The sequence below is a fragment of the Heterocephalus glaber genome, unplaced genomic scaffold, assembly GCF_053883595.1.
Source record: "Heterocephalus glaber isolate CG9 unplaced genomic scaffold, H.glaber_assembly_v1.0 deba00001457, whole genome shotgun sequence".
Taxonomy (NCBI): domain Eukaryota; kingdom Metazoa; phylum Chordata; class Mammalia; order Rodentia; family Bathyergidae; genus Heterocephalus; species Heterocephalus glaber.
Window position 1 is genome coordinate 46,237,914 of NW_028258305.1, and position 14,900 is coordinate 46,252,813.

At 42.7% G+C, this 14,900-nt stretch overlaps 1 protein-coding gene across 1 annotated transcript in view; it reads left to right on the top strand.

Annotated features, from left to right (window-relative positions):
• Apob (apolipoprotein B) overlaps nt 1-14,900 on the top strand; it is a 42,808-nt gene that overhangs the window by 12,608 nt on the left and 15,300 nt on the right. Inside the window, exons 16-21 of the mRNA XM_004839070.4 lie at nt 1,059-1,250; nt 2,340-2,507; nt 2,982-3,193; nt 6,010-6,192; nt 6,779-6,900; nt 14,340-14,550. Coding sequence (XP_004839127.3) covers nt 1,059-1,250; nt 2,340-2,507; nt 2,982-3,193; nt 6,010-6,192; nt 6,779-6,900; nt 14,340-14,550 — 1,088 coding nt within the window. The remainder of the gene's footprint in view (nt 1-1,058; nt 1,251-2,339; nt 2,508-2,981; nt 3,194-6,009; nt 6,193-6,778; nt 6,901-14,339; nt 14,551-14,900) is intronic.

The following is a 14,900-nucleotide window of genomic DNA, read 5'->3' on the forward strand; positions in this document are numbered from 1 at the left end:
TGCTTGCTCTTATATGTATCTATTCCTGGATCCCTCAAGTACTAGCAAAAACCCATACCTTACACAGCTATTTAAAGACTAGACAGAACAATATGTAAAATGCTAGGAAGAGTGTCCAACATAGCTACTGATTATTCCATAAGCAGATCCTCTTATCAGTTTAAATTAGTATTTTCATCATTAATAACTTCTCTTTTAGCCCTCACTCATATCAGCTAATGGAACCCAAATCCACGGTAAATCTAGCAATAGGGCCTCCTATAAGGAGCAGAAACTAGGTGGTATGTTCTGGGGCTTTTTTTCCATAATTTTTTGCTACCTAAAACGTGGTCTGGTAATTAGCTCTATGTGAGAGCTTCTTAGGATGCCTGTCAGCAGACCCAGTCGGGACCTAAGCAATCAGAACCTGCATCTCAGTGAGACTCCAGAGGACTTGAATCCACCTTCAAGGCTGAGAAGTGCTGCAGTAACCTGCTCTCAGATCTCACTGGTAGTCTCACCTCTCTTCTGCTTTGCTGACCTCCACTTGAAGCCGAGGGTCTTTGATCTGTTTTGGGTCTGTCTATCTCTTTTCTTTTTCAATACATTGGTGTCAGTCTACGGGGTTCTTCATGTTTCTAAGAAAAACAGGTCTAGGATCAGGGTGTAGTTTTTCAAGCTTATGGCTGATTTATGCAGCGGCTACATTTTCTCAAGAAACCCCTCATCAAAGGAGTGAGGGGACAAGGTGTCTTCGAATCTTGAGGAGCCCTAGGGACCCAGGCATCTGAGAGAACAGCAATTTCCCCTTTCTGGCCCTACATTTTTTTCAAGTTAAGGGCAACTTTGAAAGCACTGCTGCCCCTGATAAGACTTCAGGTTTCTTTCGTCCGTGCTTAGAGACAAATTATCTTTCGTGAAAAACGGACGGCAGCCTGTTTTCTGTGTCTGCTCTGTACCCCACCTCGGGTGTTTGTGCTTTTGGCCATCACGGCTGCCATGGACAGACCCTGCCTCGGAATCGAAAAGTGTTAGGCAGAGCCAACATCTCACTTGACATTTTGTCACTCAAATCCCAGGACATGGTCAGTGGAATCATGCCCATTGTTGACAAGCTGATTAGAGATTTGCAGTCAAGAGACATGCCTGAGGCCAGAGCCTACCTTCACATCCTGGGAAGAGAGCTTGGCTTTTTCAAGCTTCAAGACCTCCAGCTCCTGGGAAAGCTGCTGCTGAGCGGAGCTCGCACTCTGCAGGGAATCCCCCAGATGGTGAGTGAACCAGGCCCGTGAGCGGCCCACGCAGTTGCTGGTGTTCTTCTTAGGTCTGCCAGATTCTTTTCAGACCCTGGCCACACTGTCAGAAAAGACACCTGTATTCCTTCAAAGACACAGGTTTGTGTCAAATTTCAATGAAAATGATTCTTGACTCACAAGAAATGAAGACATTCATAATGTTAGCTTTACCTTTTTTTTTCTTTGTACTAGAGATTGAACTCGGGTCCTTGCGCTTGCAAGGCAGGCGGTGAAACCACTGAGCTAAATCCCCCTTGTAAGAGTTTTAGTTTGATCTAAAAAACAATGTTGAGTGTTCCTTACTCTGCCTACGATGAAGGCTCCTTTAAATATTGAAATAAAATGATGATTAGGAAGGGAAATATTTGACAAACCGTAATCCACCGCCCAACTATTTGTTGTAATTTTATTATTATAATTTACTAACAAAGGAGAAAATATAGAAACATATTCCCTATTATTAGAGAAATAATCATGTTGGCTTTGAGAAAACAGATCTCAAGTTATTTTACAGAAATGTTATTTAAAAATGAAAAGAAATGTGTGGGCCAGGGATTTAGCTCAGTGGTTTCGCCACCTGCTGCCCAAGGACCCGAGTTCAATCTCTGGTACCAAAATAAATAAATAAATAAAATAAAAACAAATGTCTATGATTATGACATCATTTCAGTAGTTCTTGGTTTCAAAGGTTGGTTTTACCATAAAATAATATACTTCAAGTAAACTCTCATCTACTTTCAGATTCACCAAAAGCAGAACTCACCCACGCTGTACATGATACTTACATTTCTTAAAGCTCCTAGGCCCAGCAGTACTCCTTAGTGCCTTTGGGGTCACCAGCTGAAAATGACATTACTATATTCAATACAGAGTATTTCTTATGTCCCAATGCCTTGAAATCAGCAATGGTTCATTGACTTATCAAGCCATTCAGATAAGTAAAATATGCTGGTTCTTTCCTTTCTGGATGAAGACAGGTATTGTCTGGTGTTTGGGAGATTTCACGTAATAAAACTCACTTACACGAGGCCTACTTTAAGTTGGTCTCCCCTGTCGGATCTGCAGATCAGCGAGGCCATCAGGGAAGGCTCAGAGCATGACTTGTTTCTTCACTACATCTTCATGGACAACACCTTTGAGCTCCCCACTGGAGTGGGGCTTCAGCTGCAAGTGTCCTCATCTGGAATCATCAGCCCTGGGTCCAAAGCTGGTTTGAAACTGCAAGTGGCTAACGTAAGACGCTCTGCACCCGTTGCAGACAAATCAGTGGTTGTTGTGCTTTTCCCCTAGGGCAAGTTTCTCGCACGCATTTTTGAAATGCACTTCTAGCGCCAGACAAAGTGTGTCATCATTGTAGGCCATCACTAACTTTTATGAGAAGGGTTAGCATTGCAACTGCGTGCCCCGCCTCTCCACCCCAGTTGGGCATAGCAATAAAACAAGACCAGCTGATCTCTCAACAAATGCTCATTCCTGTCATCTTTCTATCTGGCTAGGCTTCAAGCTGACTGAGGTGCTTCAGAGTCCTGTGAGTCTAGCTCTAGAAATCTGAGAATTTGGCTTTTCTTCCTCAAAATAAATTACAGTAATTATCCCTGTGTGTGAGTTATCCGAAGGTATTTACTGCAGGATGAGAAAGCATGATTGATCTGACAGCCAGAGGCTGACGTATGTAACAAAACTCAAGAGCTGTCTTCTGACCTGCAGATGCAAGCAGATCTGCTGATGAAGCCCGCTGTGTCCGTGGAGTTTGTGACAAACATGGGTGTCATTGTACCCGACTTTGCACGCAGCGGGGTCCAGATGAACACCAACTTCTTCCACGAGTCAGGCCTCGAGGCCCGTGTGGCCTTGAAAGCTGGGCAGCTGAAGGTCATCATCCCTTCTCCAAAGAGGCCAGTCAAGCTATTCAGCGGCAGGTAATGATCTTAGCCAGGAGTTCCTGGCCAGATTGAAAGAGAGTTGAAGATGCGTCTACCAGGCTAGAGAGCCCACTGAGATAACCTTATTTATACCCAGACTCAGGCTCACTAAACAATGACCTTTTCTTCTCTTTTCCGCATATTACTTAATTGGCCTGCATCATTCTGCTTGGGACTTAATTAAGATCTTCTGGTTAGTCCATTATTACTAGGCTGTGAGGGGTCTTTAGAATGAAGAAACACTAGCTCTAGAGAAATCTGCCTTGTGAAACGAATGTTTCTCTCCAAAAGAAACACCACAGGACACACTGATTTCTGTGGTAACCAGCTCAATGCATAAAGCATGAAATTCTCAATCCCATTATTAGGGGACCCAGCCCCATATGGGAAGTTCCATTTTCAATGACAATCTCCACCACTGATTTATCTTAGTTTCTGTATTTTGGACACATCCGGTTACTCATTCCGAAATTGTATCTAATTGCCCATCAGATGCCCAGCGTGTTGAGCACGATGCACAAGGTTCCTGACTTTCTAGAGCGTAAATTTGCTGGAAAGACCAAGGAAATGGTAGCAGTGAAGTGAAGGCTGGGTGGGAGGAAGTACTAGAGTACCATGAAATTGTGTATCATGTAGCCTGTGGGTGTTGGGAAATGCCTTCCGAAATAATACTTGATCTGCTGTTGGCTATTTCACTTATCCAAGCAAAGGAGAAAGAATGAGACTTCCAGCCAAAGAGAAAGGCACATCTGATGGCCTGAAGGAAAAAAACAGTTCAAGGAAATGGAAGAAGTTGAGTAGGGAGTTAAATGAGAAATGACAAGGGGAAGATGGCCCAGGTCAGACCATGCCGGCCTGGAAAGCCACCCAAAGGATTTGGACTCTTCTGAAGGAAAGGGAATTGAAAAGGAGAGTACAGATGAAATAGGCTGCTGTTTTAGGAGAAATACTTGGGCTGCAAGGTGGAAAGAGTGGAAAGGAAGCACAGTGGGAGCCAGGAGAGCGTCTGTTGTAGACACGTGGCTGAGCAGTGCCAGAGGCTGCACCAGAGGAGAGCCGGGTCGGGAGGACTGAGCAGTTCCAGAGATCGCAAGAGGTAGAATCATGAGTGCCTGGTGACTGGCTGCAGATGGGGTCAAGGAAGAAGGAAAGGCAAGGGAAACGTGTGCCCTTCGTTGGACTAGGGACCACAGCGGGAGGGCTGCTGCTCAGAGGAAGATGGTAATTCCATTTTGGTTGAGCTGCCTTCGATGTCCTAGGAAACGACCAAGGAGAACTGCTGAAGTGGCAGTTGGGCCTCTGGGTCAAAGCCCAGTAAAGAGTTTTGAGCTCACATATGGATTTGGGGATCATCAGCAGGTAGAGGTGAGTTGAAATAGCAGTTGGTCTACAGGAAGATGCGAGAGACTGGGACAGATATGTGGAGAATATAAGCGTGTGAGGAAAAGCAGTAAACAGCAAAGAGTGTGACAGCGTAAGCAGAGAAGCAAAGGAAGATGAAGGCCGTAAGTAAGGGGTCAGAGAAGCCAAGGAGCAGCTGGAAAACCGCATAGCCAGGCTAACGCTGGCAGGCAGCTTGGCAAAGCTTGGTCTTAAAGCACCAAAAATGAGGGAGCAATATGGGAGAGAAAATGATGTTTGAAAGAGTGCATCCTTGGAAGAAACCAGAACACTGTTGGACTTTCTTGTACTTACTAATTTTCTAAGTCCATTGACCCCAAGTGAACAACTCTACTGAATATTTCTGAGAGGATAAAGAAGAAAAGGCCTAAATATGTTCACTGGACTTAGAGCAAGAAGGAAATTGGAGGTAATAATGCAAGCATTTTCCAGAACCGTGATAAGGGCAGCATTTAGATGGCAGCTGAATGAGAAGCGTGCTCGAAGAACCCCACAAAGACAAACAACCTCTTGTGAGTGAGGGAGAAAGGAAAGGGCTGGAAGGGAAAGGGATTGGCGTGAGCACGTGTACATGTATGGGCAAGAGAGGCAGAAGAGACTCCAGCTTATGTAATCCGGGTGGAAAGAAGCAACAGTAAGAGATTTCAGGGCATGTTCTTTTTGTGGCTGTGAGCAATAGCTAAGAAAGACAACTGAAAGAGAGAAGCTTACTCTGGCTCCGAGTCTCAGAGGTTTCAGTCCTCGAGCAACTGGCTCCATGGCTGAGGCCTGAAATGAGGCAGAACGTGGTGACAGAGAGAATGGGGGAGGAGGGTGCACACCTCACTGCAGCCAGGAGACAGGGAAGTGCCTTGGAGGAAAGAGTGAGGGAAGGATAGAGCCCCAAGGCCCCGCCTCTAGGCCCAGTGGTGCCACCCAATTGCGGTCTCTTCGGTGGATTCACCCAGTGATGAAGTCACAGCCCTCGTGATCCAGCCCTTCTCACAAAGCTTCTCAGGAGCCAAGCCTTCAACACAGTGAGACACTTGGGGGAACACACTGGATCCCAACCCTAGCAGAGAGAGGGTTCCCCTCATGCAAAGGGAGAAGCATACCCAAGGCCAGCCACGTGACAAGTGAGTCACCACCCCCAGGCTGTTGCCCTGCAAAGTGAGAAGACTGTGCCTCCCACTGTAAGGGACTAGGGTAAAATACGTAAGGAACTCAGGGCAGTGTACGAAGCAGAAAAGCGATTGTGATTGTTACTCATCTCGATGTTCTCCCTGTTATTATTTATTTCTTAGTAAATCAAATAATTTGAGGTGGATGCGCACAGAAAGTTAGAAAGGAGGACGAGAAGTCATATGCGTGTCAGAATCAGTGGTGTGCATTCCATGGCTTGAAGAAAACTCAGATCTTTCTTTCTTCACCAGCAACACCCTGCATTTGATCTCCACCACCAAAACAGAAGTGATTCCACCGCTCATGGAGAACAGGCAGTCCTGGTCAGCTTGCAGGCCTTTCCTTACTGGTCTGCACTACTGCACTGCCGGCGCTTACTCCAACGCCAGCTCCACAGAGTCCGCCTCCTACTACCCACTGACGGGGGACACCAGGTGAGGGTGCTCAGGCCACAGCCCACATCTGCTCGCCTTCTGCGTTTAGCCACCTGACAGGGCAAAGGAAGAGCACCATGTGGTGTAGGCCTGGGTCACCAGGCTTGTGGACGTGGATCATTCTTCAGATACCTAAACTGTCGGTCCTTTGGCCAGCTCTTCTGCGGTCCCCTCTTTCCCTCTGGGCACTTGAGATCACAGCCGATTCCAGCTTGATCCTAGTTCATTGTCAGAGTTTCTGAGCTTCCAGACCTGCTGGTGTGAGCTTCTTGGAGCTTCCAGCGTGCCCAAGCCTGCACCATGCTTTGGGTCTTCTTGTCCTCCATCCACCCACTCCTACTTCCCATGCTCAGCTCTGCTGACAAAACCAGCCACCCCACTCTACTCTTCCAAGAACTCTGGGAATCCTGGCATCTTCCCTTGCTTCGGGGTCTTGGGGGTACTAGTGGGAATCACCAAGATTATTATTAGTTAAGGACAAGAGATAATGCTAAAATAAGGGCCACTTTTTATTGCTTTTGAGGCTGAATTGTTTGAGGGATGTTATTGTTACTACCATTATCAATTAGTATGCATTCATTTGTAGATATGAGCTGGAACTGAAGCCTACAGGAGAGGTAGAGCAGTACTCTGCCAGCGCAACCTATGAACTCCAGAGAGAAGATAAAGCCCTAGTGGACAGGCTGAAGTTTGTAATTCAGGCAGAGGGTAAGTATCCACAGAGGCTGTTCTGGCCCTGCCATCCATCTCAGGGTCAGGACTCCCCAGGAGAACATATTTATATGACATGTTTAACAAATGCTGCCCAAGTGCCCGATGAGTACCAGGCCTAGTGCTGGGGCCAACAGAGAACAATAGAGAATAAATCTCTGCTTTCTCAGAAATTGCAGGAAACAACCAAGCAAGTAAATATTCAAGACATCAGACCAGCACTGGGGGTGTTTAGATGGACCCATGGAAGGCTAGGAGAGGGGCAGGGGAGGAAGGCAGTGAAACCGCGAATGATAAGAAACGTTCTCCTGGCAAAGTGGCCTAAATAAAAGGTGGAGTGGGACAAATGGATCCGAAACGTGGAGAGAGTGCTACATGCTAAGCCCCAGCACATCCCAAGGCCCTGAGGCTGGCACATGAATGCCGTGTCTGAGGGAGAGAAGAGGACACCGCCATGGCTAAAGCAGAGAGGCCAGGGATAGGAAATGGGATCAGAGAAATCCGAGGGTGGTCGGGAAAGGGTGGTCTTATAAGCCATGGGAAGAACTCGGTTGTTTGTTTTCCTTCTTTTATGATTTTAATTTTCAAATTTTTTATTTTATGAAAAAATACAACAGATTTTTCACAATTGAATAAAAAGAGAATATCAGTAGTTATTACACTGTATGTCATTATCTTCATATAGTAGCACAAACCTTGTCAATGAACTAAGATAAAGTAGAAGTATAAATGAAACAATTAGCATACCTATTGAAATATTTTAAAGACAGAATCTTCTTATTCTTATTTCCTATTTGTCTGTCTTCTGTTTTGTCCTCTATTTGTATTTCTCACGTAAGACAAACCATGGGATACCTGAGCCTGTGAGCCTGCCTTATTTCACTGAACATTATGTTCTTGAATTGCACCTCTTTGCCCATCAGTGCCTTGGTTTACCTTTCTTTGCAGTAGTGTCATACTCTATTGTGCGTAAACACCACACTCCCTAAGCCATTCATCTGTTGATGGATACGTACCCTGTTTCCAAGACCTAGCATTATAAATCGTGCTGCTACAATCACAGGTGTGCATCTATCCCTGTAATGTGACTTTAGCTCTTTTGGGAAGATACCTAGAAGGGGGACATCCAGATCAAATGTTATTTCTTTTTTTAGTTTTTTGAGGAATCTCCACACTGATTTCCATAGTGGTTGTACTATTCCCATCAACAGTGTAGTAGAATTCCTTTTTCCCCACATCCTTGACGGCATTTGTTATTTTTAGATTTTTTTCATGATAGCCATTCCTTCTGGGGTAAGATGGTATCTCCGTGTAGTTTTCATTTGCGTTTCTCTGATGGCCAGCAATGATGAACATTTTTTCATGTATTTATTGGCCATTTGTACTTCTTCTTCTGAGATATGTCTATTTATTTCTGTTGTCCATCTTTAGATTGGGTCTTTTATTTTGGGGGGTCTAATTTTTTTAGTTCTTTATATATTCTTAGTGTTAGTGTCTCTCTCTCTCTCTCTCTCTCTCTCTCTCTCTCTGAGGAACAGCTGGCAACAATTTTTTCCTGTTGTATAAATCCTTTCATCATTCTAGTGGTTGTTTCCTTTACTATGCAGAAGCTTTGTAATTTGAGATGATCCCATTTGTTGGTTCCTGGTATTATTTCTTGTGCCATTGAGATTTTCTGTTCAGAAAGTCCTTCCCTATGCCTATGTCTTCAAGAGTTATACCTATTTTGTCTTCCAGCAGATTGTGTTTCTATTTGAACACTTAGATTTTTTTATCCATTTTGATTCTGATTTAGAACATGGTGAGGTTTATGGGTCTAGACTCAATCCTCTATTTGTTAAAGAAGCTATCTTTCCTCCAGTGTACATTTTTTCTCCTTTGTCAAATAGTTGTATGTGCCTGGAGATGTTTCTACTTCTTCAGTTTTGTTCTATTGATCCACATGGCTGTTTTTGTGCCAGTACCATGCTGTTTTAATCACTATAGCTTTATAATATAACTTCAAGTCTGAGATTGTGATGCCACCTCCTTTGCTTTTATTACCAGGATTGCTTTTGCTATTCTTGGTCTCTTCTGATTCCATATAAATTTAGAGTGTTTTCTCTAGCCCTGTGAGAAATAACATCAGTGTTTTTATCAGGATTGCATTAAATCTGTATATCAATTTAGGGAGTATAGCCATTTTGATTATGTTGGTTCTACCCAACCAGGAATGGGGGATATTTTCCCATTTTCTACTGTCTTCCTTGATTTCCCTTTTCAACCTGATGTAATTTTCATTGTAGAGATCTTCACTTTCTTAGGTTAGTAGCTAAGTATTTAATTTTTTATGCTGTCGAATGGTATTGTTTTCCTAACTTCTTTATCAATGAGTTGATTATTAGTGTATTGGAATGCTATTGATTTTTATGTGTTTACACTGCTGAATTTGGTTATCAATTCTAGGAGTCTTTTAGTGGAGTTTTTTGAGTCTTGTAAGTAAATGATCATGTCATCTGCAAATAACGATATTTTGATTTCGTCCTTTCTTGTATATGTCCCTTTTGGGGTTTTTTTGTTTGTTTGTTTGTTTCGGTACCAAGGGATCGAACTGGGACTTTGCGCTTTTGACGCAGGCGGCGGAACCACTGAGCTAAATCCCTGGCCCTGTTTCTTTCTTTTACCTGATTATTCTGGCTACTATTTCAAAGACAATGTTGAATAAGAGTAGTAAGTATGACATCCTTGTCTTGTTCCTGATTTTAAAAGGAAAGCTTTCAGCCTTTCCTCATTTAATATGATGTTGGCAGTTGGTTGGTCATAAATTGCTTTTATAATGTTAAGATAAGGTCCTTCTATATGTATTTTCTTCAGGGTTTTTATCATGAGTGAATGTTGGATTTTGTGAAAAACTATTTCTGCATCTGTTGAGATGATCATGTGATTTTTGTCCTGGATTCTTTTTATGTAATAAATGACATTTATTGACTTGTGTGGGTTGAGCCATCCTCACATCCCTGTGATGAACCATAGTTGGTCTTGATATATGATCTTTTTGATGACTTGTAGCACTCTGTCTGTCAGTATCCTGTTAAGGGTTTTCACATCTATGTTCATTAGAGAAATTGACCTATAGTTCTTTTGGGTTAGATCCTTGTCTGGTTTTGGGATCAAGATAATATTAATTTCTGAGAATGATTTCAGAAGTACTCTTCCCTCTCAATTTCTTTAAAAATTTTGAGGAGCATTGGTATTAGATCATCCCTGAAGTTCTTGTAGAATTTGACCATGAATCCATCAGATCCTGGGCTTTTCTTAGTCGGTAGTTTTTTGGGGTTTTTTCTTACTGCTTCGATCTCATTGCCTGTCATTGGATTATTCAAGATTTTTAAATCTTCTGGGTTCAGTTTTGGGAATTCATATGTATCTAGGAATCTCCATTTCTTCTGAGTTCTCTAATTGCTTGGCATATAGGTTTGTGAAGTAGTTGCTAATAATTTTCTGGGTTTCAGTAGTGTCCATGGTGATTTTACCTTTTGCATTTCTAATTGCATTAATTTGTGGCTTTTCTTTCCTTTTCTGGTAAGATAGGCAAATGGTTTGTCTATTTTATTTATTCTTTCAAAGAATCAGCTCAATTCATTGTTTCTTTGTAGCATTTTTAGTCTTCATTTTGTTAATTTCTAATCTGACCTTTATAATTTACATCGTTGTACAAACTCTAGGTTTGTATTCTTCTTGTTTTTCTTAGACCTTGAAGTGCATTATTAGGCTATTTATTTGGGGGTTGTTCTATTTTTCTGAAGTGGGCATCCACCACTATAAACTTCCCTTGCAGAACTGCTTTCATTGTGTCACATAAGCTCTGGTATGTTGACTGGCATTAGCATTTAACGTTAGGAACTATCTTATTTTTCCTTAATTTCCTCTGTAACCCATTGATTACTCAAGATTGTGTCATTTAATTTCCATATGTTTGCTGGTTTCTGTGGTTTCTTTTGCTATTGATTTCTAGTTTTATTGCACTATGATCTGATAATGTGCATGGCAAAATTTCAATAGTATACAATCTATTTTGGAGAATGTACCATGTAGAACAAAAAAGAATGTGTATTCTGTTATTGTTGTGTGGAAAACTCTGTAAATATCCATTATGTCCATTTGTTCAAAGATTTAATTCAACTCTGATATTTCTTTGTTGATTTTTTGTTTAGTTGATCTATTTGTGACAGTGGGGTATTGTGATCCCCACTAAAACTGTGTTGATGTTTATCTGATCTTTTATGTACATTAGAGTGTGTTTATGAAATCGGACGCACCATGGTTTGGTGCATATATGTTTGTAATCTTATATCTTCCTTTTAAATAGTTCCATTAATCAAGATGTAATGTCTTTGTCTCTTTTAATCAGCTTTGGCTTGAAATCCACTTTGTCTGAAAATTAGATAGCTACTTCTGCTTGTTTGGGGGTTCCCATTGCATGGAATACTGATTTCCAGCCTTTGATTTTTAGCCTATGAATTTCTTTTCGCATTAAATATACTTCTTATATACAGTATACCACTGGATTTTGTTTCTTGATCCATTCTGCTAGTCTGTGTCTTTTGATTGGTGAGTTAAGTCCATTTACATTGATAGTTATAATTTATATGTATTGACTTATACCTGTCACTGTATTAATTTCCTGTTGCACTTTGCTTTCTTAATCTTGTACTTAATTCCTAGCCCTACCTGATATATTCATTTTATTGGTCCTCTTGGCATTGTGAGATTCATTGTCACCTTCTGAAATATCCTTGAAAATTTTTTGGAGTGTTTGTTTGGTGGTCACAAATTTCTTTGGGTTTTCTTTATCATGGAAGTATCTTTTTTCTCCATCAATTTTAAAAGATAATTTTGCATTATATTACAGTCTGTTTTCAAGGTTATTTTCTTTAAGAGCTTGAAATACTTTATTCCATGGTCACCTTGCTTTCAAGATTTGTATTGAGAAATCTGTTGTAATTCTGATGGATTTTTCTTTATAGGTCTTTCATTGCTTTTCTCTGGCAGGCTTTAACATCTGTTCTTTTGTTGAATATCTGGTAGGTGGCATGGAGTATTTTTCTTTCTTATGATCGTGGCTATTCGGGGTTCTGTATGCTTCACTTATCTGTAGGTTAAATTATTTTTCCATGTCTGGAAAGTTTTCTATTATTTATGTAAATAGCTTTTTATGCCCTTTGTGCTGTTTTCTGATTTTCCACTAATTCCAAGTACTCTTATATTAGACCTCTTTGGGTAGTCTAGGAGGGGTTGGATCCACTTTTCACATTCCTTTGTTGTTTTTAAAGCATCTCTCGTTAATTGGTCACTGATTACAGCCCTGTCCCTAGGTCTGACACTCTGTCTTCACACTGGTCACTTCTGCTACCCATGCTTTCAATCATGTTTTTAATCTCCAGACTTTGTTTGGAGCCTTCTTATCGACTTCTGTTCTTTTCTACACTGGGCATTCATGTTTTTACCTCTTTTATTAGCTCCATTCGCTGTTTATCGGTGTCTTCTCTAGACCCGCTGATCATTTGTCCCATTACAGTTACCATGTGATTAGTTACATCTTCTTTAGATTCACCAAGCACCTTGCAGAACTGCTTCACCTCCATTGCTGTACTTTCAGACCTATCGCAGGCATAGCTTATGATTTCTGTCCCCTCATTGCCCCTGTACTGATTGAGGGGAGTTTGGAGTTTTGGAGGCATTTTGTTGCCTTACATTTTCATGTTTCTTTTTTCGTTTGTTTTTGTACCGGGGTTTGCAAATTCTTTGGACCAGTGCCCCATTCTTCAGGACAGAAGTATGATTTATGACCCCCCAGGCTTTCCACATATTGGCATAGAAAGAAAACCAGTTGCTGGCCACTACTACGTTACCTGGTTTATGGTAACAAATTCAGTGACAACAATGGCATCAAATGTTGACTGCATATGAGAAGCTCGAGGAGCCTCTTGCGCACAGCCCTCACCAAAACAAAGAGGACTCTGATTCTAGCGAAGACAGTCAGGCCTCTCTGACATTAACCTACATCAGTTCAGAGCACTGATTTCTGCTGGCTGTCAGCAGCAGTGCCAGAGCTCAAATGTGCCACTGTGCTGCATGCCTCTTCAGGATGCCCCTCTGAGGATCGCGCCCACCGAGCCTGGCCTCCCACAGCAGAGCACGGGACCCGTGATCTTCCCGGTCTGAGCCCAGGGTCCTCGGGGGATCCCAGGAGACCCCTAGTGCTCTCACCCTCTCCGTGCCTGTCTCCAAGGCTGTCTCTCACCCAGTCTCTGTGGAAGGGATCACTGCGGTCCTGAAGGGAGACTCCACTCCTGGGTGTCGGGCTCTTCTTCAGCCAGGTCTGTTAGTCATCAGCTCTGTTTCCCCATGCTGTGGAGAGCCCAGGGACTGGGTTCATGGCTCTTAATTCTGGAGTCCTCCAGGCTCAGGTGCAGGTCCCAGTGGGCCGTGGCATTGGCTGGGGGAGGCTTCCCGGGTTCTCTAGGCTTGGGCACAGGTCTCAGGCAGCAAGCCGCAGCATCCTGCCACTTGGACTATTCCTGTGAATGAAATGAGAAGCCATTGGAAAGTTTCCAGGAGTTAATTTATGTTTATGTTGAAAATAGATCACAGGCAAACAAGGAGAGCAAAACTGGTGTGTAGTCTATGGCAGTAACCCAGGCAAGGAGCTTCAGATTTGGGTGGTGGCAGAGGAGACACGCGCAGTGGTCAGCTTCTGACATGCTTTGAAGATTAGCCCTGCACCCCTTGCACTCCTTGGATGTGTTGAGCATTCCCTGCCCCAGAACCTTCATCCATCTGATCCTCTGCCTGGAATGCTCCCCCGGCACTCAACAGTATCTTTTTTTTGTCACCAAATTATGGAGCTTGTAACTGTTGAGTCCTGTTGAGTCCTCGGAATGAACAAATCATTGATGCCAACTGATTTTCTTCTCAGTAGTCATGACACAGAAGGAAATGCTCAGCCCCTCTCTTCCTGTGGCTTGTGCCTATATAACCCTTCATCAGAGAGAGTTCCTCTGACTACCGCATATGAAATAGCACTTCTTCTGTCCATTTCCATCTTTTTGTCTCATATCTAGTTTAATTTTTCTTCATCTTCATAGCATCTATTGCCATCTGGCATGGATATTTGACTTGCTTATTGTCTGTTGACCTCCACTAGAAGGTAAATTCCACAAAGGCAGACTCCCCTGTGCCAGAACAAGTGTCTGGGCATGATAGGCCATCAGCAAATACTTGCAAATCAAATGATTAATGAATAACCACAGCATTAAAAAAGGAAGGTAAAACCCTGAACAGTGCCTTCATTTAAGCACATTGAGAACTTACGGTTTGCCTGACTATTCCCCGCCTCCCTTCTCACAGGTAACTTCTAAGTGTGCCTTTCTTGATTCTCTTATACACTCTCTTAGGTGTGAAGCAGGCCGAGGCTACTTTGATGTTCAAATATAATCGAAGGAGTAGGACTTTATCCACTGAAATGCAAATTCCAGATTTGGATGTTAACCTTGGGACAATCCTTAGAGTCAGTGATGAATCTTCTAAAGACAAAAGGTCTTACAAACTCAACCTAGACATTCAGAACAAGAAAATCACTGAGGTTGCATTGTCGGGCCACATAAGGTAAGGAAGGCTTGGGGGCCTGACCTTAGCTGTGGCCAGGCTGGGTCTCCCCCTTTTTCCTCCAGCTTTAAATCTCACCAAGCCAGGTGCACCCTCGCTCTGCAATTCGGGTAGCACATACTGCTACCTGCACAGTGCTGCATAGTGCTTTGACCCTCTGCACATCAAAGTTGGATCTTCCCGTCATTTATTAAGCACGTAACTATCCACTACCAAGTATTAAGCTCAGTGCATTAAGAAATTATATCAGTCTTCAGAACAAACTGCAAGGTAGGCATGAAATGGTAGCAAAAAGTGATTTAATCATTTGACAAAGGCTGTAGGGCTAGGAGACAGCAGAATGAAAACAG